Source organism: Ciona robusta, chromosome 12 (assembly GCF_009617815.1).
Source record: "Ciona robusta chromosome 12, ASM961781v2".
Taxonomy (NCBI): Eukaryota; Metazoa; Chordata; class Ascidiacea; order Phlebobranchia; family Cionidae; genus Ciona; species Ciona robusta.
Window position 1 is genome coordinate 637,394 of NC_143246.1, and position 27,041 is coordinate 664,434.

The 27,041-nt window shown below is 34.0% G+C and overlaps 1 protein-coding gene and 1 long non-coding RNA gene across 2 annotated transcripts; one reads left to right on the forward strand and one right to left on the reverse strand.

The window, feature by feature from the left end:
- Positions 1-183: 183 nt before the first annotated feature.
- LOC149726088 (activating signal cointegrator 1 complex subunit 3-like) lies at positions 184-26,248 on the forward strand. The gene is made up of 45 exons (XM_089889482.1): positions 184-422; positions 2,429-2,561; positions 2,935-3,040; positions 3,400-3,550; positions 3,909-4,105; positions 4,378-4,459; positions 4,664-4,775; positions 5,007-5,071; positions 5,445-5,560; positions 5,870-6,011; positions 6,234-6,356; positions 6,689-6,889; positions 7,286-7,426; positions 7,893-8,057; positions 9,502-9,593; positions 10,201-10,357; positions 10,780-10,914; positions 11,226-11,483; positions 11,654-11,812; positions 12,058-12,177; positions 12,403-12,499; positions 13,041-13,195; positions 13,589-13,765; positions 14,226-14,454; positions 14,718-14,872; positions 15,132-15,230; positions 15,703-15,871; positions 16,345-16,485; positions 16,806-16,971; positions 17,110-17,276; positions 17,564-17,709; positions 18,146-18,266; positions 18,553-18,695; positions 19,007-19,265; positions 19,416-19,558; positions 19,839-19,977; positions 20,357-20,525; positions 20,888-21,004; positions 21,177-21,345; positions 21,606-21,757; positions 23,805-23,928; positions 24,081-24,192; positions 24,485-24,582; positions 25,077-25,249; positions 25,645-26,248. The coding sequence occupies exons 1-45, from the start codon at positions 339-341 to the stop codon at positions 25,763-25,765; spliced, it is 6,480 nt and encodes a 2,159-aa protein (XP_089745608.1). The 5' UTR covers positions 184-338; the 3' UTR covers positions 25,766-26,248.
- LOC149726089 (uncharacterized) lies at positions 24,733-25,785 on the reverse strand. The gene is made up of 2 exons (XR_016386169.1): positions 25,657-25,785; positions 24,733-25,142 (listed from the first exon to the last, which is right to left on the reverse strand). It is a non-coding gene; the product is annotated as an uncharacterized LOC149726089 (long non-coding RNA).
- Positions 26,249-27,041: the final 793 nt, after the last annotated feature.

Below are 27,041 nucleotides of genomic sequence, written 5' to 3' on the forward strand. Positions count from 1 at the left end.
TCTTATGTTTGTATACGAGTGTTTAAAAATTTTTTTACGTTTTTATACATTTGTATAAACATATTTAACAAATATTACGATAGTTTGTGTTTTACGTTTTCTAATTCTTATCAATTTATTTATCAGAAAAGTTGTGTAAAATCAGACAAAGCGATCACACTGGGTAAATGGGCACGTCAACAAAACTAGGCTTTTTACGTAGGGGAATACCCATTCTAAATTTGCCACATTCGTGTTGCGCCATACGTTTGTAAATTAAACATCGTTGATTATACTTGTGCATACCACCTTAAGTTATTGTTGTCATACGCAAGCAGGTCTGGGATATTGAATAAAATATGAGCGACTTTCCAAGTTTCACAGCAACGTTAAGATCGTTTGGCTCAATTTCAAAGCAGACTGGACAACTTAACTTAAATAAGGTAACTGCATTTAATATGCTTTGTTAAATGAATGTTTTACATTTATTTATCCTTGCAAAGCGGGATATTACAATTACAATCGTTATAACACGGGTGGGTGCTAGTGAAGAATTTCTCTCCCACCTTATTTGGTAACCACTAACCCCCAACCACTAACTCCTAAGCCCTAGATTAAGCGGTTAGGTGTTGATGGTTAGGGGGTTAGTGAATAGGGGTTAGTGGTTAGCAAATAAGGTGGGGGAAGAAGATTCTTCACTAGCACCCACGGGTGTTCTGTTTCATACACTTCGTGCCAGCTTACGAGTTACCACCTATGTAACTATGTGTGTGATTGTTTTTTTATGTATGGCTGATAATTTAGACAACGCATTAGTGACCAATGGGTTGGAGCAATTGTCGTTAAGTGTCTTGCCCAAGGACATATACCCCCATAAAAATAGTATGTATAGCTAGTATAAAAAATGTTCTACTTTGGTTCTGATGCTAGTGCTTAAACAGTGAGCAGGAACTCTGAATATGGCTTGAACTGTAGTTTGTTTTGTATATTTGTTGCTATGTAAATGTTTAAGCTATCTTGGTCTATGGCTCATTAATTAGAGCGCTTTAAAAGTTACACATATGATAACTTATTACTTATTAGTGGACACTGGGTGTATGAAAAAGAACACACGTGTTGTAAACTGGTTGCCCCGCCACGTAAAGATAAATAAGTGATATTCACATTCCTTTATTATTCTTTACCGCCGTAAACTATGTTTTGTTTTTGAAATCAATTTTTAGGAGCTACATAAATATGGTGTGCAGCGGTGTAAAAAGTGCCTATTTTCGATGCTGCCGACATTGGCCGGATTTTTTTGAAACTGCTGGAAAAAAACGGCCGGCGTGGGAATCCAGAATTTATTTACATCGCCGGCTGAGTAACATTTTGTTTCGTGTTAACGTATATGTAAGTTACCTATTCGTGGAGACGTGCAGTTCTGACGTAACAAACAGCTTTATATTATCAGAAATCCGGCATTTATGCGGAGACAATGGCAATTGTGACGTAACAATACCAGCTATGTCGTAATGCACTTGCGGTATTTGATTGCGCCATAATAGGGATTGTGACTAATGTTATACGTAACAAGACGAACAAATATTTCAACTCGTGTTACGGAATATAAAACACAGACAATCTTAAAGCACTATTAAATTCCCAATAATTATTATTACAAAGAAAATTGGTTGCAGGTAGAAACATGTGAGTTTTTTAAACTGTAGTTGGTAATCGCCGATTAGTTTTATAGTTTTATTAAAGTAGCAATCCTAGTAGAGTATTCCTTGCTTAAACTAGCGTCTGTTATTACTTTCAATGTTGACCGGACAAAGTTTGTTGCGCGTAGTATAAATGACACTATGCCGTATTTATTAGAAAAGCTCAGTAGCAAAACTTTAATTTTGTGGCTAAATGTTTAGTCCTGTGACACCTACGTGTGTGTTACACGTGAAAATCGTCGCGGCAATCAGACTTTGATCGGGAAAAGACGAAACATGATTGACACGTTTTAATTAAATTCTTACGCTACGAAGGACCATGGGAGAAATCGTTGGCTTATATCCAAAAGCCTCGTACATGGTGAAAGCGGCGCACGAATGCGGGGCTAGATAGAAAGGCAAAATTTGATGTCAGAACACACGCGCGCGAAAACTGCCGGAAAAATATAAATGCAAACTGGTATCGGCCGGATTTTTATTTTTTACGTGCCTGATGGTGTGCAACAAAACATATTTGATTATGTGCCACAAACTTTTAAAATGCACAGGAGGCAAAGTTTACTGCAGTTTCTATGAAACAAAGCTAATTTGTTGATCAAATATTTACTAAGTAATGCAATATAAAAATCCTGGGTTGGCCTGCCCACTCTGCCACCCCAGGTTTGGTGCCCATGGTTTCAAACAGGCCAATATGATAAGTGTGTTGGGGTCTTAAAAAAGTTGGGAATTCTGACTTAATATTTATCCAGAGATCTGTACACGGCGAATGTGATGTATGGAAAGAATTACAAGCGATAGTTCGAGTGAAATGTAAAGAAAAAAGAAAGTTAAATGAACTGAAGGCGTCACTAAGGGAGTTACTGGAATTAGCATCAGATATTGGTAAATTACAGTCAATTAGAATTTTTTTAAATTGCCATTGTTATTAAGAGTATACAGCTATGTCAAAACAATAATTCTTCTACAATTTAAAAAAAATAACAATTTATATTGTTTAGTTATGTTTTTACTTCCACCTTATGCCCCACAAATATAATGACGACCTAAATAAAGTATTACCATAACAAAATTAATTAATTTTTAAAATGCCTCTTCTGGCATTTGTTTGTGATCCAACGCTGTGACGATCTGTACAGATCCCAGATCGTCCGGGTGAATGACATTTAAACTGTATAGGACATTGTTTTCAAAAACACGTTTAGTATGTCTGATTTTAGTATGTTGATATTGATAATAAATTGATCTTAAATTACAGTTGGTGGTGAAGAAGATATCAAATCAAAGCATCTTGCTGCAACTCAAGTCTTCTTTATTCTTTATAAACTTGATGAAGTGGATACCAAAACACTTCAGGAAGTTAGGCAAGTAAAATATATGGTATTTTTTAAGTTATGTAGTTATTAGAGATTTGCGGAGCTGAATGTGAACTTAAAGTTTGTGACCAAGCGTCAGCTTTTTTAAGTTTGGTGGAAAAGGTAAAAAAGCATAATGCCGTCGTCGCATGTAATTGCCGTTAATATTATATTGCAAGAGCTTAAAATATGAAAAAGTAAGAAGTTGAGCAGGAAAAAGATAATGAGCATGACTGTCTCTTTAATTAATTTTTTAGATAAAGTTTGGCGAACCTAAGTCATTTAAGTTTACTACATTATGTTCTTAGTTAATTTGAACAAATGAAAATTGTTAAAAAAAGTCATAATTTTTTTTATAATGAACATAGACACACCATTGGTCGCGTTGATTTGAAATCGTTGAACAAACACCACCAAGTGGTGAAAACAATCTTGGATCTAACACACGATGGTGTACGTGAGCAAATCGAAAAACTCGAAAATGATCAAAGTTCAAATGAATTTGGAAGAAAAATAAAGGTATTGTTATAATTGTTTCATACAGTTTTATTATGTTTAAAAAATAAGATTGAATGTAACTTATTTATTCTCACGAGGCAAAGCAATGAAAGTCATTATAACACTGGTGTTCTGTTTCATACACCTCTTGCCTGCTTACAAGTTACAACGTATCTAACTTATTTATCCTCACATGGCGGGGCAACGACAGTCATTATAACACGGGTGTTCTGTTTCGTACACCTCGTGCCTGCTTATGAGTTACCAGTTACCACGTATGTAACTTTGTCACAATTGTATTTAATGTATAGCTGACAATTTAGACAACCCATAAGGAACCACTGGTTATTTTTTATGAATTTTTTCCTCCCTTTATTAGTTTTCAAGTGATCTTCCAGTGATGGAGATTTCTTACGACTTTGATCGCAAAGATCGGACGAACGGGGTTGATATCGCAGAAACATTTCGCCAAAAACACAAAGATCTTACTCGGCCAAACAGTGTTGCGCAGTTAAAAACTGAAAATCGAGTTTCTGCGAACACTGGTTTGCCATGGTTAAGAAGACAAATGGAATTGTGAGATTTCTTTTCTTTTGTTTGATATTATTGTAGAGCTGATCAATTAGGGACCAGTGATTCTTCCCACCACCACAATGCACTTATTTGTGTCTTAAGTTCACCACCATGGCACACTTGTGTGAACGTGCTTGCCTCTATGCCAGAAAACACAGGTTCATGGCTCGACGCTGCTACCACTGTGGGACTGTGTGTCCTTGGGCAAGGCACTTAACACCAATTGAAATATACACAATAGAAATATTGGATTTTTTATTTCAATTTTGTTTCAGGAAATTTCAGTCAACTCAGTTAGTTGAACCAACATTGGCTGTTTTGAAGTCAAGTCAAACTAATGAACAAATTCAAAATGAGGTACCTTGTAGATTAGCATTATTGTCTGGTATTGAACATAGAAAATTACGTTGCATGTAAAGCAAATCCCATAAAAACTGATTATGTTCATTTAAAACATTAAAACCACCTAAATCCCAAATTTGCATGAAAATAAGATCCACATTATGTTTTACGGCACTCAAACTGTTTAAGGACTGAGTATTGTTTAATCTCTTGTTGTAGCTTTGCGAGCTTCTTGGCTTCGAACACTTAGACTTAATATCTGAATTGCTTCAACGAAGAGAAAGTTTAGTTCAAGATGAAAAACACTTGGCTGCAATTAATCAACATAGAGGTAAACTGGGCTTTGTATAATTGTGCTTGTGTGGTGCTATTAAACTAGTGTTAACAGCATTACCAAAGTAAATTGCACTTAATGTTCGTTGCTGCTACCATTGTGGGAATTTGTCAACTTGTAATTACTCCAACCCAGTGGTCATTAAATGTTATATACTTTTTAACAAAAAATACAATTTTATGTTTTTGGTTATTTTTCTGTTTATTTATGTTTTATTAATTTTACCAGGAAACTTCCACGTAAGGGAAACCCAGCAACAACAACCAACATATGGAGCTCAAATAACTGTTCAGGTATTATGTTGCCTAATTTAACATCATAAATAAAATGGCATCGATTTATTTGGTACAGGATATGTGTTAACCTATTCGAATTTGTGATTCAGCAACCCCACTAATATGTTGGTAAAACTGTCAATTTTTTTACCCAAGTAAATAATTTATCATTAGTTTCTTGAACAAGAAATTATTCATAGTTTAAACAGAAGAATGTAACTATATCAAATTTCATCATTTCTTAAAATGCACCTGATTGTACATTTTGAGATTCAATCATGGTTTCATTTTTTTTGTAAAATGTTTATTTGAGTTTAAAAATGCAGAGGCGTAATGTTAAGTGTCACCTTGACTTTTTGACCGTTTTTATAAGTTATATTTTCTCGTACAGACCGATGCAGAAAAACAAGTTGCGAAAGCGATTCGAAGAGAAGAGAAAAAGGCAAAGAAACTTCTTAAATCGATGATTCAGCAAAATGATGAAGATGACTCTGACTTTTTACCAAGGTTAGTTTTTAAGTAGTCGTATAAAACTCGTTTATCTTTTTATGGCGGACAATGATAGTCGTTGTGTTTTGTTTCATACACCTCGTGTCTGCTTACGAATGGCTACATATGTCGTTTTTAACTTTGTAGTGATTATTTTTTTTAATGTACAGCTGACAATTAGGACGTTAAGTGTCTTGCCTTGCATAGACCTAGTTTGTGTCGGGTTTTAAAATTTAGAAAAAAAAACAATTGTATGTTTTGTTAAAAATAGGCACAGAATACAAGAATGTAAATCATGCATTAAACTTATGCGTTCTGTATTCAAAGGAACAAGCCACTTCTTCTAACATCCGAACCAACATTTTCTCTTCGAAACAATCTACGCTTGCCGGCTGCCGAGAAATTTCCTGGAGTTTACGACGGTCAGACTGTTACCCAAGAAAGTGCGGCATTTGTTGGAGGTGTAAGGGTAGGTAATACACCTCATGCTCCCCGTCAATATACAACACTCATATATAGTACTGTGGGGTAAGATGGGACGTTTTTATAGTTAGCACTTAAATTTTCTTGAATATATTTTAGAGTGTGAAAATACGGTTATAGAATTCTGCAAATATTCCCTGTTTACTACCAAATTGGACGAGAAAGGAAAAAAGCACGTCCCATATTACCCCACCATTATATTGCATAGATGGCGCTACCTGAAGGTGTTGACGTTAAAAATACAAAAAGATTTGAAGAAGTTTCGATTCCTGCCACCATTGGTTACGCTGGACAACCTTGGCCACTTGTTAAGATCACTGAGTTGGACGAGGTGACGAAATTAAACTTGGTTGGATTTAATTTGGTTAATTTTTTTAATAATTTTGTTATAAAATTTTATTTTTTTTTGTATTTTTTTGAAATATTTTTTATTAATTTTGGATAATTTATTTGCAATTATTATTTTTTTTACGTAATTTTAGATTTTGTTTTACTTGTGCTCTACATTAGATTAAGCCATTTTTTGTTGGTATTCAAAATAAGAGTTGGCTCGTTACCCCAACACCCATATATTTAAGCTATAGTTGGCCTATTGCCCTCTAAGTTTTTTTAAGTCATATTTTAATCCATTTTTAATTATCCCATATTTTATTTGAGCAACAGATCGGTCAAATGGCGTTCAATAGCATCAAGAAATTAAACACGATTCAGTCGCGTGTGTTTGAAACTGCATATCGGACGAATGAAAACTTGCTTATTTGCGCGCCCACAGGTGCTGGGAAAACTAACGTAGCAATGTTGAGTATTGTTAAAGAGATTATTCAAAACGTGGAGAGCGGGGTTATTCAACTTGATAAGTTCAAGGTATGGATGCTGTTGTGTTGTGAATGTTTGTAACTTATTTATCCTTGTATGCCAATGTAGCTTATGGGGTAACTAATAGTTATAGCATGGCTGTTGTATTATGTGACATGCAGTTGTTTCATAAACCTTGTGTTTTAACTGCTGTTATAATATTATCATTTTTGAAGGAGGGAAAGAATTGGTCGAGTTATATCATGGCTGTTCTATTATATGCAGTTGTTTCATACGCCCCGTGTTTTTGCTGTTATAATATTATCACTAATGAATAAATAAATGTCACCTGTTTATCCTAACATGTTGGGACAACCTTAGAGTTTTAACCATACGAGGTTGCCTTATACACCTCGTGCTTGCTAACAAGTTTCAGAGAAATAAAGTAATATTTCACTTCCTTAGATTGTATACGTGGCACCAATGAAAGCTCTCGCTGCAGAAATGGCCGAGAATTTTGGTCGCCGTCTTTCCCCACTAGGTGTCTCTGTACGTGAGCTAACGGGAGACATGCAATTAACGAAGAAGGAAATACAAAGCACTCAGGTTAGATGTTACGGTGTATGGGTTGTCTGTCTACATTGGCAGAGCCAGGAAAAATATGGGGTTGGTTGGGTAAAAAGCAACTTTTAAATACAAATACCAACCATTTAATATTTGAGTTATTACAAAAAAATATTTTAATGTTAATTTAAAAATATAAATGAATAAGAAAATACAAAGAAATACAAAGCACTCAGGTTAGATGTGATGTTACTGTACATGTATTACATTTCAGTATGTTCAATCAAATTAATTCTTATGAATTAAATTGTAATGGATAAACTAGAAGTTAAATTTCAAGCATTTCATTTTTTGCTACAGCAAAAGTAGCTAAAAAATGTTACCAAAAAATAGGGTACTATTTGATTTTCTTCTAATTTTAAAGATGTTAAATTTAAAAATCTAATTTAAACAAAAATATTTTTTTAATTTTTTTATATATTTTCAATACTTTTTTATAATGTTGAAGATGTTAATTACGACCCCTGAGAAATGGGATGTCGTTACTCGGAAGTCAACAAGTGATGTTGCTCTTGCACGCCTTGTTCGTCTCCTCATCATTGATGAAGTTCATCTACTTCACGACGAGAGAGGTCCCGTGCTTGAAACACTCGTTGCAAGGACGCTGAGACAAGTAGGTGGAACTTGGGTTAGACTTACCCTTCTACACTAGGGGTTCCCAAACTTTTCCAAAAATTTTGCCTGGTGGACCTTTTGCAATTGTTTTGATATTTCGCGGTTCTATAAAAATCAAAAAATGCTGTTTAATGGGATGGGTGCACTTGTTTTGCTGCAATTAACTGATCAATGTTTGGTTTGGTTTTGGATCACAATCATTGCTTCATTGCGGACCTTCTGAAACTGCTGTACGGTTGGTCCGCGGACCCCATTTTGGGAACCACTGGGTTAGAGAATCCATAGGTGGCTAACTTTATAAAAACACACAAGTTGAAAAGGTCCGAAGTGTTTGCAAAAGCTAGTTGTCGTATTATAAATGTAGGTCGTCTAGCATGGATTATATAAACACAATATACTGAATCAACAATGGCGGCTCTTTTAGCAATTCAGTACAAAAATTTGCAAACTTGCAATAACTGAAATGCATCTGTTAACTCGTAAGTGGGCAGTAGAATAAAAACGTAGTTGCCTAACGTTTTTAACAAGTTCAAAAGGTCCAAAGTATTTTACTATTTGTGACATCATTCGCTAGTTTTCATATTATCAAAGTGCAAATATTCAATAAGCCGATCATTTCACCATCCCTACTTAATTTCTTTATCATACTGTTTGGAGCACAGACTTTTGCACTAACGAAAATGTTGGCTATGTTTTCAAAAGCTTGTAACTCGTGCAATAATCAAACAACTTTTGTTTGTCGCTTTACTTTAAGTTAACACTTTCGGCGCCGCACTAATTTGAACAACCGGACACTGGGTGCCGCAAGAATTTTGGATTTTATTAAATTTTTAATAAGCTTTGAATTACAATTGAAAGCGGCGAATTATACAACAGTAAGCAAAGGAATCCAAGAAACAACAGTGACATATCCATGTTATCCCCTTTGTGTGGACGTATAACATCACTACCAATTTATCCATATCTTTACTATTTGTCACAGCCGGAAGAATAAGTATTGGACAAAACAAAACTTCACAACATCATAATTGTAATGATCAGACTATAAAACTTTGAAGTTTGAACCATTATCCATAATTATTCCAGCAGCGGCAGCAGTGAAAACATTGTAAACTAGTAAATATTGCATAAAATATACCTGAAATCGTCAGAAACAGCTGATCGCAGGATCACAAGCTAATTGTTCAAAAATAACGTAATCTCAAAGCAGATGTTCGCATTTAGTCTCAATGCAGCCTAGATCGAGCGCACGTATATATACGTGGTTTACTATTAGTTTAAACACAATGCGGCACCCGTAACAATGAAAAATTGCTAAAACGTATATATACGTGTGATGGCACCGAAACCATTGTTGCTTAAACGTATATATACGTAGATTGGCGCCGAAATTTGTTCTGTTACATAAAAAGTTTTGTGCTATAATTGGAATCTTACTACAGGTTGAAACACAGCAAACTATGATTCGAATTGTTGGACTTTCAGCTACTTTACCCAACTATATTGATGTGGCAAGGTTTTTACGAGTTAACCCGTAAGTTGATTGTATAGAAAATGAGTTTAAATCAGCACAGTTGGTTAGTTCGCCTGTCTAGTCGCTGCTACCATTGTGGGCGTATGTGTCCTTGGGCAAGACACTTAACAGCGATTGCTCCAACCCAGTGGTCACTAATGGGTTGTCCAAATTATCAGCCATACATAAAAAAATAAAAAAATCACCCATAAAGTAACATACTTGATAACTCGTTAGCTTGCACCAAGTGTATAAAACAGAACACATGTACTTATCAAGTGTCATTTTCCGGCCAGTAATTACGCTATTTTATTTTTGTCCAGCTTTATTATTTTAAAAGCCACAGTAAACCCATCACCAGAAAAACCCAGATTTAAATGTCTTTATGAGCTTTATATATGAACAAATCCCAAGTCCTTGTTGTAGAACTTCACCCATATAGAATAGAACCTGTTATGGATTGGGGTAATGAGGTGGATTTATCTGTTAGCTTCTTACATGAGATTACTTAAAGTTTATATTTTTTAATTGATGTATATATATATATCTATATATGTATTATGAAATAATAAATTTTATATATCGGTATAAATACTTTCATTTTTTAATTTTAAACTTTTTTCCACAGTCATAAAGGTTTATTTTTCTTCGACGGTCGTTTTCGTCCGGTTCCGCTTCAGCAAACATTTGTTGGAGTAAAAGCTCGAAGTTTGACGCAACAGAAACTTGACATGAACGAAGCTTGTTACGAAACTGTCGCGAAAAATCTCCAAAATAATAACCAGGTAATTGCTTAACATTATGTTTGTATATAAACTGTTGCTGTCAGATTAGCACACTTGTTTTGTAAATCAGCTATTCTGGCATTTATTATATTTCTGTTGTAAAATCATAGTTTTTAAAAAGTGGTTAATTAAAATTTTTAACTTTTTTTTTTAACGTTTCAACAAAATTAATTACACCGTATGCTTTAGTCTCATATGTTGTACATTTGTTGTTATTTATTAATGCATCTTTAAATGCTATTTCTATTCATTAACTCATGATTGCATCTGACTGTTTGTGTGTTTTTAATATATAATAACTGGATATTTTTTATTTTGAATATACGAAAATTTGATAGAAATTTTCTTCATTTTTGAATATATGAAACTGCCACTGTAGGCCAGTGCAGGAAAACAACTCGTCCAAAATATTTTTCTCGTAGGTTTTGGTGTTCGTTCATGCACGTAACGCGACAGTACGTACTGCGCAAGCAATTCTTGAACTCGCAAGGGAAAATAATGAAACGAGTTTATTTGATTGTCGGCAGATGGATGGATTTAGTCAAGCAGAAAAACAGGTGTTATACAAATCTTAATGAATGTTGAATGTTTAGGCAACTGCAACCTCATAATAAGTAATGAATGAATGTAACTTTTTATTTCTCGTGTGATGGGCAATGGTAATCATTAAAACATGGGTGTTCTGTATCGTACACCTCGTGCACGCTTACGAGTTACAACGTATGTAACTTGCTTTATCCCTTCATGGTGGGGCAACTTCAGTCGTTATAGAACGAGTGTTCTGTTTCATATACCACATACATATATACATTTATAAATTTTGTTTATATTTTATTAAAAACCTTATTTTAATTTTCTGTCACCGCAGGTTCAAAGATCACGTAATAAAGAAGTTCGTGAACTTTTCAACTGGGGATTGGGGGTTCACCACGCAGGGATGTTACGTGCAGATCGAACGATGCTGGAAAAGTTATTTGCAAAGGGTTTGGTTCGAGTTTTATGTTGTACGGCAACTCTAGCTTGGGGTGTCAACCTACCAGCGCACGCAGTTGTTATTAAAGGCACGCAAGTCTATAACGCAAAGCAAGGATCCTTCGTGGATTTGGGAATCTTAGATGTTATGCAGGTTCGTCAATTTGTTTTGTTAAATTTTTTATGTAAATTTATTTGTCATATAATTTTATATTTTACTACAAAAAATTTAATTGAAAAAAAAAAGTGATAGATATATATATATCTTTATTCGAAAGATTTTTAAATTTGATGGTAAATCTTTTTTTTCTGGTTTGGACCCAGATCTTTGGTCGAGCTGGCCGTCCACAGTTCGATACAACTGGTGAAGGCACGATTATAACAACACATAATAAGTTGTCCCATTATCTTGCATTACTTACACGACAACATCCGATTGAAAGTCAGTTCGTTGATTGTTTGGTCGACAATCTGAATGCTGAGGTGAGAAATTAGTTTAAAGTTTTCAATTTTTTTGAATTTCGTTGTTTTTAAACATTCTGTAATTTATTTTGTTTGTTTTTTGGTATTTTTTGTGGTTTTTATAGTTTTTTAGGACAAACAGACAAATATAGCTTATAATTTTAACAGTAAAAACTTACTTTTTCCTAGTTTTTTTGTAAGAAGATTTCTATATAAGATTACCAAACAGACAATATTATTCAATGAAGCTTTATTTTTTTTCAAAGATTTCGCTTGGTACGGTAAACACAGTCGATGATGGGGTAAGATGGCTGTCGTACACTTATCTATTCGTGAGGCTGCGTAAAAATCCACTTGTTTATGGGATATCTGCTTTGCAGTTAGAGGTATGTACTCACATTGAACGAATGAGTGTAACTTATTTATCCCTGCGTGGTGGAAAATGTCAGTCATTATAACATGGGTGTTATGTTTTCAACTTACAAGTTACCGCGAATGTAACTTGCTTATCCCTGCATGGCAGGTCAACAACAGTTGTTATAACACGGATATTCTGTTTCATACGACTTGTACTTACAGGTTATTTTTAATTAATTTTTAATTGTTTTCAGAATGATCCTACACTTTTCAAATGGCAGCACGAGTTAATAGTAATGGCTGCCATGAAGCTGAACAAGGCTCATATGATCAGATATGTGCAAAGAACAGGTATCCCAACGAATTATATGCTGTTTTTTACCTAATCATACTATACAAAATTTGTTTTATCCAAAAACAGACTAAGATTTTAAATGTGTGGCCATAAAAAGTTTTAAACCATCGACCTAAAATTAATTATTTTTTAGATGTTAAACTGCGTGCATATTTATGATAACTGCCCTCTTGTTTCTAATGCTTCCATTATGACATCACAATACCTATGATTTTTACTTTATTTAAAGCTTTTTAACTGACGCTCTTTCCGACACCTTTTATCCATGGAATTTTAACAGTTGGTTCACTTTTCTTTGTTGTTTAAATAATCTGATCTTCGCTATCGATTTAAAAAACAGAATCTTATGTTCCTGCCATACATTTACTTTTACACCATATGTTGTGTTACAGGGGTTTTATTTCAGCCAATCTTGAAATTCGCCCATACATTTAGAACTAAATAAAAAGGTGTAATTGTGACATCACAATACTTTTCCTCATTACTTTTTTACTAAATAAAAAGATGTAATTGTGACATCACAATACTTTTCCTCAGGATACTTTCACCCAACGGACCTAGGAAGAACTTCATCGCACTTCTACATCAAATATCGATCGATTGAAACTTTTAACGAACTTATCAACTCGACAATGGATATATCGGCAATCTTTTCAATGATCTCGAAATCTCATGAGTTCGAACAAATTAAGGTAAAAAGTTTCTTTGGTGAAAGATTGAATGTGATTCGTTTAGTAATATAAAAGAAACAATAAAGTAAAGATAAAGTAAATCATTAAAATTTTTTTTAAAAAGTTCAAAAAAACAAATCCTTTAAAATAAAAGAAAAATAGAACATTTAGGGGGGGGGTAGTAGGGTGGGGGAAGACGGGACACCTTTAGCACATAATATTCGAATATCCTGATCGTGTTTTAAATAATTAACAACGGTCTATGGGAGTCGTGAGGATATGGTTTTTCAATTCTTTAAATGTTTTTTGTTTACTACTAAATTGGAGGAGAAAATAGAATATAAAGGTGTCCCATCTTCCCCCACCATACTATACATTAAAATTAACAAAGCAATTGGAACAATATCTTACAAGGTACGAGATGATGAACTGACAGAGCTGGATGACCTGAAAGATGATTTCTGTCACCTTCCTATTAAAGCTGGTCCTGAGGACACGGAGGGGAAAGCCAACATTCTCTTCCAGACGTTTATCTCGCGTGGTGACGTGAGGAGCTTCTCGTTATCATCGGATCTTATGTACATTGCTCAAGTGAGTAACTTGTAATAACTTATGTGAATCTGACACTGATCTGGTGCTCATAGAGTTGAACGATTCCTGTGTAAAAAAATACAGTAAGGATTTGGTGCTACGTAAATGTAACAGGCATAAAAAAGTCAAACAAAATGAAAGAAATATATTTCACCCAAATGACATCTGCAGTCTCTTATTCAAATAAAATAGATTGATCTCTAGTAAGTAAAACAGAATTTTAAATGGCGTCGCGCAAGTTAGTATTTTGTTTTCGTTCGGTGTGAATGTTGCAGTGAGGTGGGGTATGAGGGCGGAGGTTTAGGCCAGGGTTGCCTATTACACAACTTGTATTTCATATGGTTTATCTCCACATTCTATTCTAAATAGATGAGGTCTTTCACCAAAAAATAATTCAAAATAACTTTACCTAAAAAAAATATAAAAAAGAACTTTAATTGAAAAAGAATTTCTGAAACAGAACGCAGGTCGTATCGTTCGTGGAGTTTTTGAAATTGTGTTGAAACAAGATAGAGCTCGTTTGGCCGGACTGCTGCTCAAGTTATGCAAATCCGTCGAGCGTAGACTGTGGGCAGAGGACTCGCCACTTCGTCAGTTTGGACCTCGTCTTACCAACGACGTTCTTCGTAAAATCGAAGATAAAAATTTGACGATCGAGAAAATTTTAGATTCTTCTGCGAGTGAAATTGGTGGGAATTTTTTTATTTTCGAAATAAAGTTATTTTTTAGTTGGAGAAGATTTTTATATTTTTGGGCTCCGTACTCAAAATAATATATCAAAAGATGTTGAAATTTTATTTAAAAATATTTTTTGGCCGTTTTAGGTATGAAAACTTTCAAAATAAATAAACTTTTTCTATAATTACATAATAATCCAAAATACGTGAGCAATTTATAAAATGCAATAAAACATTGTAAGAATTATTTCAATATATTATTATGACACACACAGGCCATTTACTCCACCATCCAAGAATTGGTGAAAAAGTTCGTAAATGCGCGCAAGAAATACCGAGGGTTGAACTGGAGGTGACGATTCAACCGATCACGCGAACAATACTTCGGATTAAAGTCGTCATGAAACCTGACTTTACTTGGAATAATAATGTGAGTATGTTATATATTATATAGTATCGTGTTGCGGGGCAATGACAGTCGTTATAACACGGGTGTTCTGTTTCATACATCTCGTGCAAGCTTACGAGTTAAGCAATCTCTGTTATGTGTTTTGCACTCTTGCTCAAAGATACGCCCACAATAATAGCTAAATTAAAAGAACTGTTATATACTCGTAAGCGGGCACAATGTGTATGAAATAAAATACAGTAGTAATAACATATTGAACATTTAATGATAACTTTCACAGTCACACGGAAATACTTCTGAAGCTTTTTGGATTTGGGTTCAAGATCCAGTATCCGATCATATGTATCACAGTGATTATGTTTTGATGCCTAAAAAGACGGTAAGTTTCTGCTAGTAATGAAATATTTATTATAAAGACGACGGTATATTTACAAAAAAAAGTTAAAACTGACAAGATAGTTGAATAAAGTGCATTATATTTTATATGGGTGAGGTCCAACAGCAAGCAGGCCATAGAATTTAGGCCAGAGTTGCCTCATTATTTTAGTTATGAGTTAGGAGAGGCCATTAATTTAAAGAAAGCTATTTTTTCCTAAAATGCAATTAAAATTTGCAAAATACCATCAGCTGCTATACTACTTCATTATCTTAATGTTGTAACCAAGTTGTTTACTGAGGTGCTAATACATGTGATGCCACACTTGTCAAATAGGAAAAAAATATTTTTTTAGAGTTATGAAAAATTATTTTTACCCTGAAAGCATAAAATATTATTTAAAGAGTAAAAAATTGTTTACAAACTTTGAGGTTTCTTCCCAGTCACCACTAACATTGCACTTAATATCATCCAGGTTGTCCGAGGTGAAGCAATTAACCTCACTTTTACCATTCCTCTAACTGAACCCCACCCCACTCAATATCTTGTTAAAGTTGAATCTGATCGATGGTTTGGGGCGGGGACAGTTTGTCCAATCACGTTCAAGCATCTCATTCTACCCGACCGACACCCACCCCACACTGGTGAGTGATAAATATTTCCATTTTTTGGGGGGGAATTTAAAATTTAATTAATTTTATCTCATTAATATAAAGACACCTACCCCTTTAAAGACCCGGTTTGTTTCTGTCTAGTTTCATTTTTTATGCTTGCAAAGTTGCAAAATGTTTTGAGTGTTTTAAACGAGCTGTTTTGATATTTTTAGGGGTGGAATTTGTAATTTTTTTGCATTCTGTTTTAAGGTTTATCATACAAGCAGATCTATGTTCAGGCCAATATGTCTTAAGCCTGTTGTTTTAAGTTTTTTGAAGCTAGAGCTGCCACAAAGCTTACTGAAGTTAAAAAGCTTATTTCTTTTATGTCAAGACTTCATGAGGGTGGCTATATTTTAAAACCAAAATTTAAATTAATATTTTTACACCCCAAGAGCTAATTTATAAATTAATCTGTTTATTCCGACTTCTGTCCAATTTTTTTTAATCGTTTTATTTTTCAGAACTGACAGATTTGGAGCCGTTGCCCATAACTGCCCTTAAAGATGAAAAGTTTGAATCAGTTTATAATTTCAGTCATTTTAATCCGATTCAAACCCAGATATTTCATTGTATTTACCATCACGATACAAATGTTTTAATTGGTAAGTGATGGAGAAACTAATAAGTTAAATTGAGTTATCTTTGTATTTAAGTTTATATAAGCAACGACAGTCGTTATAACACGGTCTGTTTCATACACTTCGTGCCCACTTACAAGTTACCATGTATGTAACTTTGTGGGCGATTGTTTATCTGTATGGCTGACAATTCAGACAACCCAGTCGTAGGGTGGGAGCAATTACTTATTAGTATCTTGACCAATGGCGCAAACGTCCACAATGGTGGCAGCAGGGAGCTTCGAACCCGGTATAGTTAAACAACCACCATCACCAGATAACTGACTCACAACATTTTGTTCCAGGTGCTCCAACAGGTTCTGGTAAAACAGTCGCAGCAGAACTTGCGATATTTCGTATGTTGCGAACGCAGCCTGGAGCCAAAGCAGTTTATGTGGCTCCTCTAAAAGCTCTCGTCCGTGAAAGAATGAAAGATTGGGAAAAACGACTCAAACATAAACTTGGCTTAAAGTAAATTGTTGTGGCTTTATTTTAAATTGCGGTTTTTCCTTTTTTTGTTATTTGTAATAAGACTACACCAATTTTAATATGTTTTTTTTTCTAATAATTTTTAGTTTATCAATTTTTGTTCCTATTTTTAAATACCAGACTTGTGGAGCTGACGGGTGACATCGCGCCGGACATGCGTGCCGTGGCACGTGCCGACGTCATCATTACAACCCCAGAGAAATGGGACGGGGTATCCCGTAGTTGGAACACAAGGGGTTATGTTCGGAAAGTCTCGCTTCTTATAATTGATGAGATACATTTGTTGGGTGGGTGATTTACCATTTGTTTTGTTAGTTTTATATTTCATATGCTTTATTTTGATTTTTAATAGCTCAATATTAAATTAACTATTACAGTAATAAAATCACTTTAGATTACTGATTTTTTTGGACAAATTAAAAATAATTCAAAATTTTTTTCGAAATGACAGAACATTTTATATAAAATACATTTGTTGTCCAAATTATTAAATTAGCAATTTTTTTTCGAAATTGCCGATTTATTTTCTAAAATACGATTTTCTCCAAATTAACAACATTTTGCTTCCATGTAGGTCAAGACAGGGGACCAGTGTTGGAAGTTATTGTTTCGCGCACAAACTTTATATCTTCTCACACAGAGAAGGCAGTTCGTGTTGTTGGTCTCTCGACAGCTCTTGCTAACGCTAGAGACTTAGCTGACTGGCTGGGAATTAAGCAGGTTCGGATATTTTGTTTATTTTGTTATTATTTTGTTTTCATATTCATTTGTCCTGCGCCGTAGCTCAGTGGTTATGTCGCTTCTAGGTTTAAAAATACAGGTTGAAAGGTTTGTGTATGTGTCTTTAGGCAAGACACCTAATGGCAATTGCTCCAACCATGTGGTTCCTTATGAGTTGTCTAAACTGTCAGCTATACATTAAAAAATATGAAACAATCCTTTCACAAAAAAATCAAGTAACCACTTAATAATTAAATAAAATTTCTTTGTAATTGGAAGAACAAATGTGCACCTAAAAATAAGCTATAAAGCCCGAACGCCGCATAACAAAACATTAAACATTTACCACTAAAAATCACATCCAAAACTTAAAATCAAAATCTCATCCATAAACACCAAATTTTTTTGTTCTAATACTTTCATTATGACATCACAGATGGGTTTGTTCAATTTCCGACCATCGGTTCGTCCCGTTCCGATGGAAGTTCACATTCAAGGTTTCTCCGGGAAGCACTACTGCCCTCGTATGGCCTCGATGAACAAAACTTGTTTTCAAGGTTTTTTTTGTTTATTTTTATTATTTTAATTGGCATTATTCTGCACTTTGTTTTTTCTTAAATTAGCCGTTTAAAAGTTGGCATTATATGAAAATTAGGTTTCTCTTCCATTGCTTTATCCACTGGAATTGACCAATCTGATTCACTACTTTTATTCTCCCAAATTTATTTATTCTTTTAAAAGGTTTTTAATTTTTGACCGAATTCTATTTTTCTAGCAATATTTAAACAATCTAATTTGTACTTAAATACTTCTTTCTCAACTTTGATTATAATTTATTACCAGCCATACAAACGCACTCCCCCACCAAACCTGTCCTTATATTTGTATCGTCACGACGACAGACACGGTTGACTGCACTTGACTTAATTGCGCACCTCGGTGGCGAGAACGACCCAAAGCAATGGATGCACATGGATGAATGGGAGGTATGAGGTTTCTATTCTATAATAGTAAAGTTAGGTCCTTGAGGACACAGAGATTTAGTCCAAATTTGGCCATAGCCCCAACACCCAGGCTGTTTTTGTCTGTCCAAAATGATCGTTCATGGAACCAGTTTAACTATAAGTGTCCTTGGGCAAAACGATTACAAAATGGTCTTTGATTGACTCAATGGTCATTGATTGGTCATACATTCACTCATACAAGTTATATACAAGGTTTATGACACAGATCACCCGTGTTATTACGACTCTTATTGCCTCGCCACACGACAATAAGTTACACCTATTCACATTAGATGGAGGAGTTAACGCACATGGTTCGCGATCCAAACCTTCGTCTTACGCTTGCATTTGGTATCGGACTCCACCATGCAGGACTCATGGAGCGTGATCGCTCTCTAGTGGAGAAACTATTCTCGGAGCAAAAGATTCAGTCGTTAATTGCCACCTCGACCCTCGCATGGGGGGTGAACTTACCCGCTCACCTCGTCATCGTCAAGGGAACGGAATATTTCGACGGCAAACAAGGAAGATACGAAGATTTTCCCATCACAGGTAAAAAAAATTAAATTCATGTCATTTTTTTCAATAAAACTATAAATTTTAAATCATTTTTTTTTAAATAAAATTAAACAAAAATTAAAAGTATCTTTTGGGAGTTTAGAATCAAACAGATAACCCACTCAAATACTTTGATCATTTTAGATGTTTTACAAATGATGGGTCGTGCTGGTAGACCTCAATATGACGATAAAGCTGTTGCTGTTATTCTTGTTCACGATGTAAAAAAAGCTTTTTATAAAAAGTTCCTGTATGAACCTTTTCCTGTTGAATCAAGTTTATTGCAGGTTAGTATTATAGCACGGTGGTTGGAGAACTTTACTGGAGACCAGAGGGTACAAGGTTTGAGACCCGATGCTTCAATTGTGAGAAAATGTGTCTTTGGGTATTATAGTTTACACGTTGGAGCAATTTATGTGAAGTGTCTTGGGCAAAGACACGTCCACACAGTAGTAGCGTCATCGAGTATCGAACCCGGTACCTTGTGGTTACGATGCAAGCACTTAACCACTGACACAGCGCCATATACAGATTGTTTTATATGTTTTTAAATTATTATTTCTACAGGTTATAGACGACCATTTAAATGCGGAAATAGTTGCCGGAACTATCAGCAACAAACAAGAAGCCATGGATTACTTAACATGGACTTATTTCTTCAGGAGACTTCTCATGAACCCATCCTATTATGGGCTGGATGATACAGGTAAATATAGGCGCGATCTCCAGGGTTGCCTGAGGTTCCACAGCCTCCAATTTTTAAGAACCATAGTCATATATTTTGTAGCCAAACATAAAAACGTTTCAGACATACAAAAAAGTATGACAGTCATTTCATATAAAAATTATCGCCCACTTTGTTACATGTGTGCCAATTCATATTTGAGCGTGAACTGTAAATAAGACACCTTTGTACAACTGTCATTACCCCGAAATGCAAGGATAAATATGTTACGTTTACAATTATTTTTTCGAATCATAACTGTTCAGTTAAAAAAAACACCCGCAAAGTTAATATGTGGTAACTTAACAGAACAACCGTGTTATAACGACTACGTTACATCCATTCATAACATATTTTTCAGATCATGATTGCGTGAATTACTATTTATCCAAACTACTCGAGCGTAACATCGTTGAGTTAAGAATGTCAGGTTGTGTTGCTATGGGCAACGACGACGATGATGTCATGTTGGAATCGACCAATGGCGGAAGAATTGCTTCGTTTTATTACCTCAGTCATCTAACATTAAGGTAAAGTGGTTATTATTATTTTTATTAACTTTTTTATGTATCCCCATGAATTACCATAGTTTACATCTGCCCTTAACGATACATTATCAAATGACGCTGTTTTGATTTTCAAAACTTTAGATAACATTTGATTTTTTTGATCCATATATAAAGTTTGGTTTTAGTTCTTATGCATTTTAATAATATATTTTTTCAACAAACACAGATTAAACAATTTGATTTCAAACAATCTTTTTCTCTTTTTTTGAGTTTTTTTGAACTTTAGTTGTATTTTTATATCACATTTGGGCATGTCTTCACTCTACTTTATCGATATACAATTTCTCATTATTCCCCTTTAAAACTAATTTTCATTAACACAGATTACTTAACGAAGACATGAGACCTGAGATGCCACTAGATGACTTACTAAAGTTATTGAGTGACGCACAGGAATATCATGAGCTTCCTGTTCGACACAATGAAGATTCAATTAACAGGTGAAAGGTTTTTAAGTGTTTACAAAATTGTAATATTTTCTGAAAACGTTTTTTTATTGATAAAAAAAAAATTGTTTTTAGGTGTATAAAACCGAACACTTTTGTTATAACGATTGTCTTGCCCTGTCACAAACATCAGTTTTTATTTTATAACAAATAATTTTCTTTGCAGTGACTTGGCCAAAGAACTCCCGATAAAAGTTGATTGCAACACTTTTGATTCGGCGCACACGAAAACTCTTCTACTTCTTGTCGCTCACTTCCAAAGATCATCTTTGCCTTCAACAGATTACGCAACTGATCTCAAATCTGTGCTTGACCAAGCTATTCGTGTCTTGCAGGTGAATAACCACTTATTTGCGACTGTTAATTTTTTATTGAAATTTTTGATACAACCCCATTGTCTCTTGTCCAATGGGAAGCAACAGGCTTCAACATCTGGTAAGCTCCATGCAATATCAACCTAGGGTAATCGACAAACTGTCGTCTAAGTTCCTGGGTGTTGGGGTAATGGGTCAACTTTGGCTTTATTCCCTTGGTGTCACCCCAGATCCTGAAATTGATTTATATACTCCAACATGTAAAAGCTTTTTCCACCCAGGCTTATGTGGATTACAGTGCTGATGTCGGTTGGCTCTCTACCTCACTCCGGTGCATGCATATTATCCAGATGGTGTCGCAAGCTAGTTGGTTCCATGAAAATAACTTGATGACGTTACCCCACGTTGAACGCAACAAACTTTTCATTTTTAAGTAAGTTATCAATTTTGCTGTGATTTAGTTTTTAAAAACCTGAAACACAACTTCAAAATTTGCAAACAATTGGAACTCAAAACTTAAGACTCTGAAAACCACTCGTGGTTATGAATTTCCGTTTTTTTTTATGTTTAATGCATCTGAAACACTTATAACATAACTGCAATGCATCCCTTGATTCTAGCCCTGATCTAACACCTATATTATTGCATAATTCTCATTGCATTACAACAACATAGGACAAGTGCTACTAAAAATCAAGTTTAAGTAATATAAATAGTATACATCACTCTATTTAAAAAGAGGCTCATGATGCTAGTTGTTGGCTAAAAAATATCTCGATTGGATATTAATGGTTATTTTGGTATATTCTCATTCTTATGTCATTGGTTTTCTTTGATATCTCATTAGTTCTCATTGTTATATCATTAGTTCTCATTGTTATATCATTAGTTCTCATTGATATATTATTAGATCTCATTCTTATGTCATTGGTTCTCATTGTTATATCATTAGTTCTCATTGTTATATCATTAGTTCTCATTCTTATATCATTAGTTCTCATTGTTATAGCATTAGTTCTCATTGTTATATCATTAGTTCTCATTGTTATATCATTAGTTCTCATTCTTATATCATTAGTTCTCATTGTTATATCATTAGTTTTCATTGTTATAGCATTAGTTCTCATTGTTATATCATTAGTTCTCATTGTTATATCATTAGTTCTTGTTGATATATCATTAGTTTCCATTGTTATAGCATTAGTTTTCATTGTTATATCATTAGTTCTCATTGTTATATCATTAGTTTTCATTGTTATAGCATTAGTTCTCATTGTTATATCATTAGTTCTTGTTGATATATCATTAGTTTCCATTGTTATAGCATTAGTTCTCATTGTTATAGCATTAGTTCTCATTGTTATATCATTAGTTCTCATTGTTATATCATTAGTTTTCATTGTTATAGCATTAGTTCTCATTGTTATATCATTAGTTCTCATTGTTATATCATTAGTTTTCATTGTTATAGCATTAGTTCTCATTGTTATATCATTAGTTTCCATTGTTATAGCATTAGTTCTCATTGTTATATCATTAGTTCTCATTGTTATATCATTAGTTTTCATTGTTATAGCATTAGTTCTCATTGATATATCATTAGTTCTCATTGTTATATCATTAGTTCTCGTTGATATATCATTAGTTCTCATTGTTATATCATTAGTTCTCATTGTTATATCATTAGTTCTCATTGTTATATCTTTAGTTCTCATTGTTATATCATTAGTTCTCATTGTTATATCATTAGTTCTCATTGTTATATCATTAGTTCTCATTGTTATATCATTAGTTCTCATTGTTATATCATTAGTTCTCATTGTTATATCATTAGGTCTCATTGATATATCTTTAGTTCTCGTTGTTATATCATTAGGTCTCATTGTTATATCATTAGGTCTCATTGTTATATCATTAGTTCCCATTGTTATATCATTAGGTCTCATTGTTATATCATTAGTTCTCGTTGATATATCATTAGGTCTCATTGTTATATCTTTAGTTCTCATTGATATATCATTAGTTCTCATTGTTATATCATTAGTTCCCATTGTTATATCAGTAGTTCCCATTGTTATATCATTAGGTCTCATTGATATATCATTAGTTCTCATTGATATATCAGTAGTTCTCATTGATATATCATTAGGTCTCATTGATATATCATTAGTTCTCGTTGATATATCTTTAGTTCTCGTTGATATATCATTAGGTCTCATTGTTATATCATTAGTTCCCATTGTTATATCATTAGTTCTCATTGATATTGTGGCGGCCTGCCTCGTGTGTGTGCGCGAGTACCTTTTTTCTCACGTTTATCTTCTGTATAAATACCGCGTCTCGTGTTCATTCGCCCTCTTAGTTTCCCGCTCGCAATACAACATTCAGCAACCGCCACAATATATCATTTTTGTGTGGAACATATATAAATTAGTTTTTTATTGGCATTTTTGAAATTTATAACATGGTTCACCTTTCAGTAATTTGAAGTTCAAAAAAGGAAAAGTCGAAAATTTGCCACAGTTGTTATCAGTTTACCAACAATCACCTAATGCAGTCAATAAGATTTTAAAACAATATTTCTCGGCTGATGAAGTCAACAAGGTAAAGAAGTTTGTTTCAATTTTGGAAATTTTATTTTTATGAAATTAGTCATAAATTTTATATGTTATTTCGTATACGGTAAAGAAGAAAATATTGGAAAAATTAAAATCTGTAGCAGGAAAGATATTACTTTTTCACATTTATTTATCCAGATTTGTAATCATTTATCTGCATTACCATTGGTTGGGTTGGAACTCAGTGTTAGAGGTTGGTGGGCTGATCATCCACAGTCTGAAGATCAACGCATCATTGTTGATGCTTATGGTAAAGACATTTGTTATAACATGGCTGTTCTGTTTCATACACCTCATGTCTATTACAAATTACTGCTTATAGATGACTAAGTGAATGTAACCTGTTTTTTCTCAGCTGATGGTTAAACATGGGTGTTTTTTTTCCTATAGTTACCATGTGTGTAACTTGTAAAAAAAATGTAACGTTTTTATACTTGCTAGTCGTTCTAAAAAAATTGTACTGTACCAGCTAACGGTTTATCGTGTATCTAACTTTGTAAGGATTTTATTTTATATTTAATCCAAAAATTATGACATTACAGATCGTTCAATAAGAGACCAAAGCACTTGGTTAGTCGTTCATGCAGACCAAGAATATTTTCTTTCAATCAAGTTACAAAAATCCACTATTGGTGGACGGGTATGCAAGTTTTATTATTTTGAATATTTTGCTTTTGGCTATAATACTGTGAAGTGATTGGTTACCTTTTGCACGTATTATTCTAAGTTTCCTGAACGTGTTTTTAACAATTAACAATGCAGTTTAGAATCGCGGGCTACAGTTGTATAATTTTGTAAATATTTGTTGTACTATAGAAACTACTTTTATACAATTTTTTTAATACAATTTTTCTGAAACAATTCACATTTCTATTTTATATGGGTGAGGTCCTTTTCGCGGACCAGGGCTTATACCAAAGTTTGACATTTTCATCAATACAATGTTACCTAATTGGAAAGAAAATGTGCAGAAACAAAAATTTGTTTTTGTTGCTACAAAACATGACATAATATGTAAGCATATAGCTCTTATTGTATAAAAGTACAGGTTTAATGTTTTGCGTCTGTCATGTCGTGAGACATTATTAGGGTATAACACAACAAACCAAACACATCAATTGTTCCCACTTGCAGCATAAAGATGATAAAGCAGTTACGCCCAGGTTTCCTAAACCTAAACTTGAAGGTTGGTTTCTTGTGCTTGGGGATCGAGAGAACAGAGAACTAGTTGCATTGAAGAGACTTAATACTTTAAAACGAGAAACAACGGAAACGTTGTCATTCTTTACACCCCAACGCGTTGGAAGGTTTGATATTTTAACATAGATGAATGAAACTTATTAATTTTCGCGTGGCGGTGCAACAATAGTTATTTTTACATGGATGTTCTGTTTTATACACCTCATGTACGCTTGCCAGTTATCATGTATGGTACTTTGATAGTGATTTTTTTGTTTGTGGCTGATAATTTAGACAACTCATTAGTGGCCACTAGGTTCGGAGCAATTGCCGTTAAGTGTCTCGTTTACAGACACATATGCCCTCATTGGTAGCCCAAAAACCTTGAACCTATAGCCCTGGACACAGGTAAGAGCGTTAACAACGGTACCATGGCACAGAACACATAAAACTTATTTTCCTGCCTTGTCAAATAACAAGCAATCATGTTATATATAATTAACCAGCACAAAATATTTTCCAGGATGATTCTTACACTGTGGCTTGTGTCCGATTCCTATCTTGGTTTGGACCAATTACGTGATGTACGTCTTGACGTCATAGCTTCAGATATTGCCTCACAGTCAAATCAAGAAGTCAAATGATTCCGATGAAAGTTTTAATTTTTGTTGGGTGACAGGGGGTCTTCAGCGTGGTGTTTAAGAAACTGAATTGAAATTCATATGTGTCTTTTAGGATAATTTTTGCTTAGGAAAAAATCATTTTCAATATGCACAGTGCTGCTATGTAGATTTATTTATGTTTTATTTTTAAAAGTTCCAATTTTGTGAAATATTTATATCCACAGCTGAATTTTTAAGTCTAGGAGGTACCATAGGCTTACAACCGGTGCAAAAGATCTTACCCCACAATACTATATCTTTCAAAAATAAAGGGTTCTAGCTTAAATTTATCTCTTATTAAAAATATTGGTAAATGGTAATATGGCAGTTCTTATCTTTTATTTAAATTATCCATTTCTTGCTATTGTTAATTAGTAATAAATATTCCTTTTGTGTAATTCGCAGTAAAAGTACATCTGTTGTTGTTTATTTATTGTGGAATAAATGACCTTATCTGCTTAAGAAGTGCAATTTTGAAATTACTGTTGGTCAATATTGGGTTGTCTAAATTGTCAGCCATGCAGAAAACAATCATTCTCAAAGTTAAGAACGTGATAACTTTCAGTCGGGCACGAGGTGTATAAAACAGAACACTCGTGTAATACGGACTGTCGTTGCCCGCCACGCAATAATACATAAGTTACATACATGCAAAACACCAGTGTTGATATTATCCGTTGCAGGAAATAATTGCGATACTCATTAAATTAGTTCTACTACAAGTTTGAAAGACCCAACGATCAACATTAACAACTGCAAAAATAATTATAATAAAGGAAAAATAGCGTTTTTATGAGCATTTTTAACCTAAAGTTGCAGCAATCTCTTTCCTTTTGCTTTTTTTTGTTATCGTCACCGCCTACAGACTATTATGTCACTTTCCTACTTGTGAGGAGAAGCAGACACCAGTATATTTCTTTTGCTGTATGATTTTGTCATTCTGCTGCTACAGGTTTGGGAATAAATTTGTGTCGCCTGTTTATTACAAGCAGCAAAGTGACGTCAGAATCTCCTGACGAAAAGTGAGAGAAAATAGTAAAAAGAAAAAAGAAAGCTGCAGCTGTCGAGTAAAAGATTTTTAGTAAAAAAAAGATCTTGCTACGGTTGACTGCATTCCAGTTTTTATCTCAAGCAGTAAAGTCTTCCCGCCAGTAAGAATACAAACTGTAGTGTAGGCCTATATACGATTTCTCACAACGATAGGTGTTCTTTTTGCAGGCTCAGGACTCTGTAACGGTATTAGAAACGATATTAAAAT

Bases quoted from the DNA above. Each gene is read 5' to 3' on its own strand.
- LOC149726088 (XM_089889482.1), top strand. From the start codon at position 339: ATGAGCGACTTTCCAAGTTTCACAGCAACGTTAAGATCGTTTGGCTCA. The intron at 6,890-7,285 runs GTATGGATGCTG...TCACTTCCTTAG, and splicing joins TTCAACTTGATAAGTTCAAG to ATTGTATACGTGGCACCAAT. The intron at 25,250-25,644 runs GTTTGATATTTT...AATATTTTCCAG, and splicing joins ACACCCCAACGCGTTGGAAG to GATGATTCTTACACTGTGGC.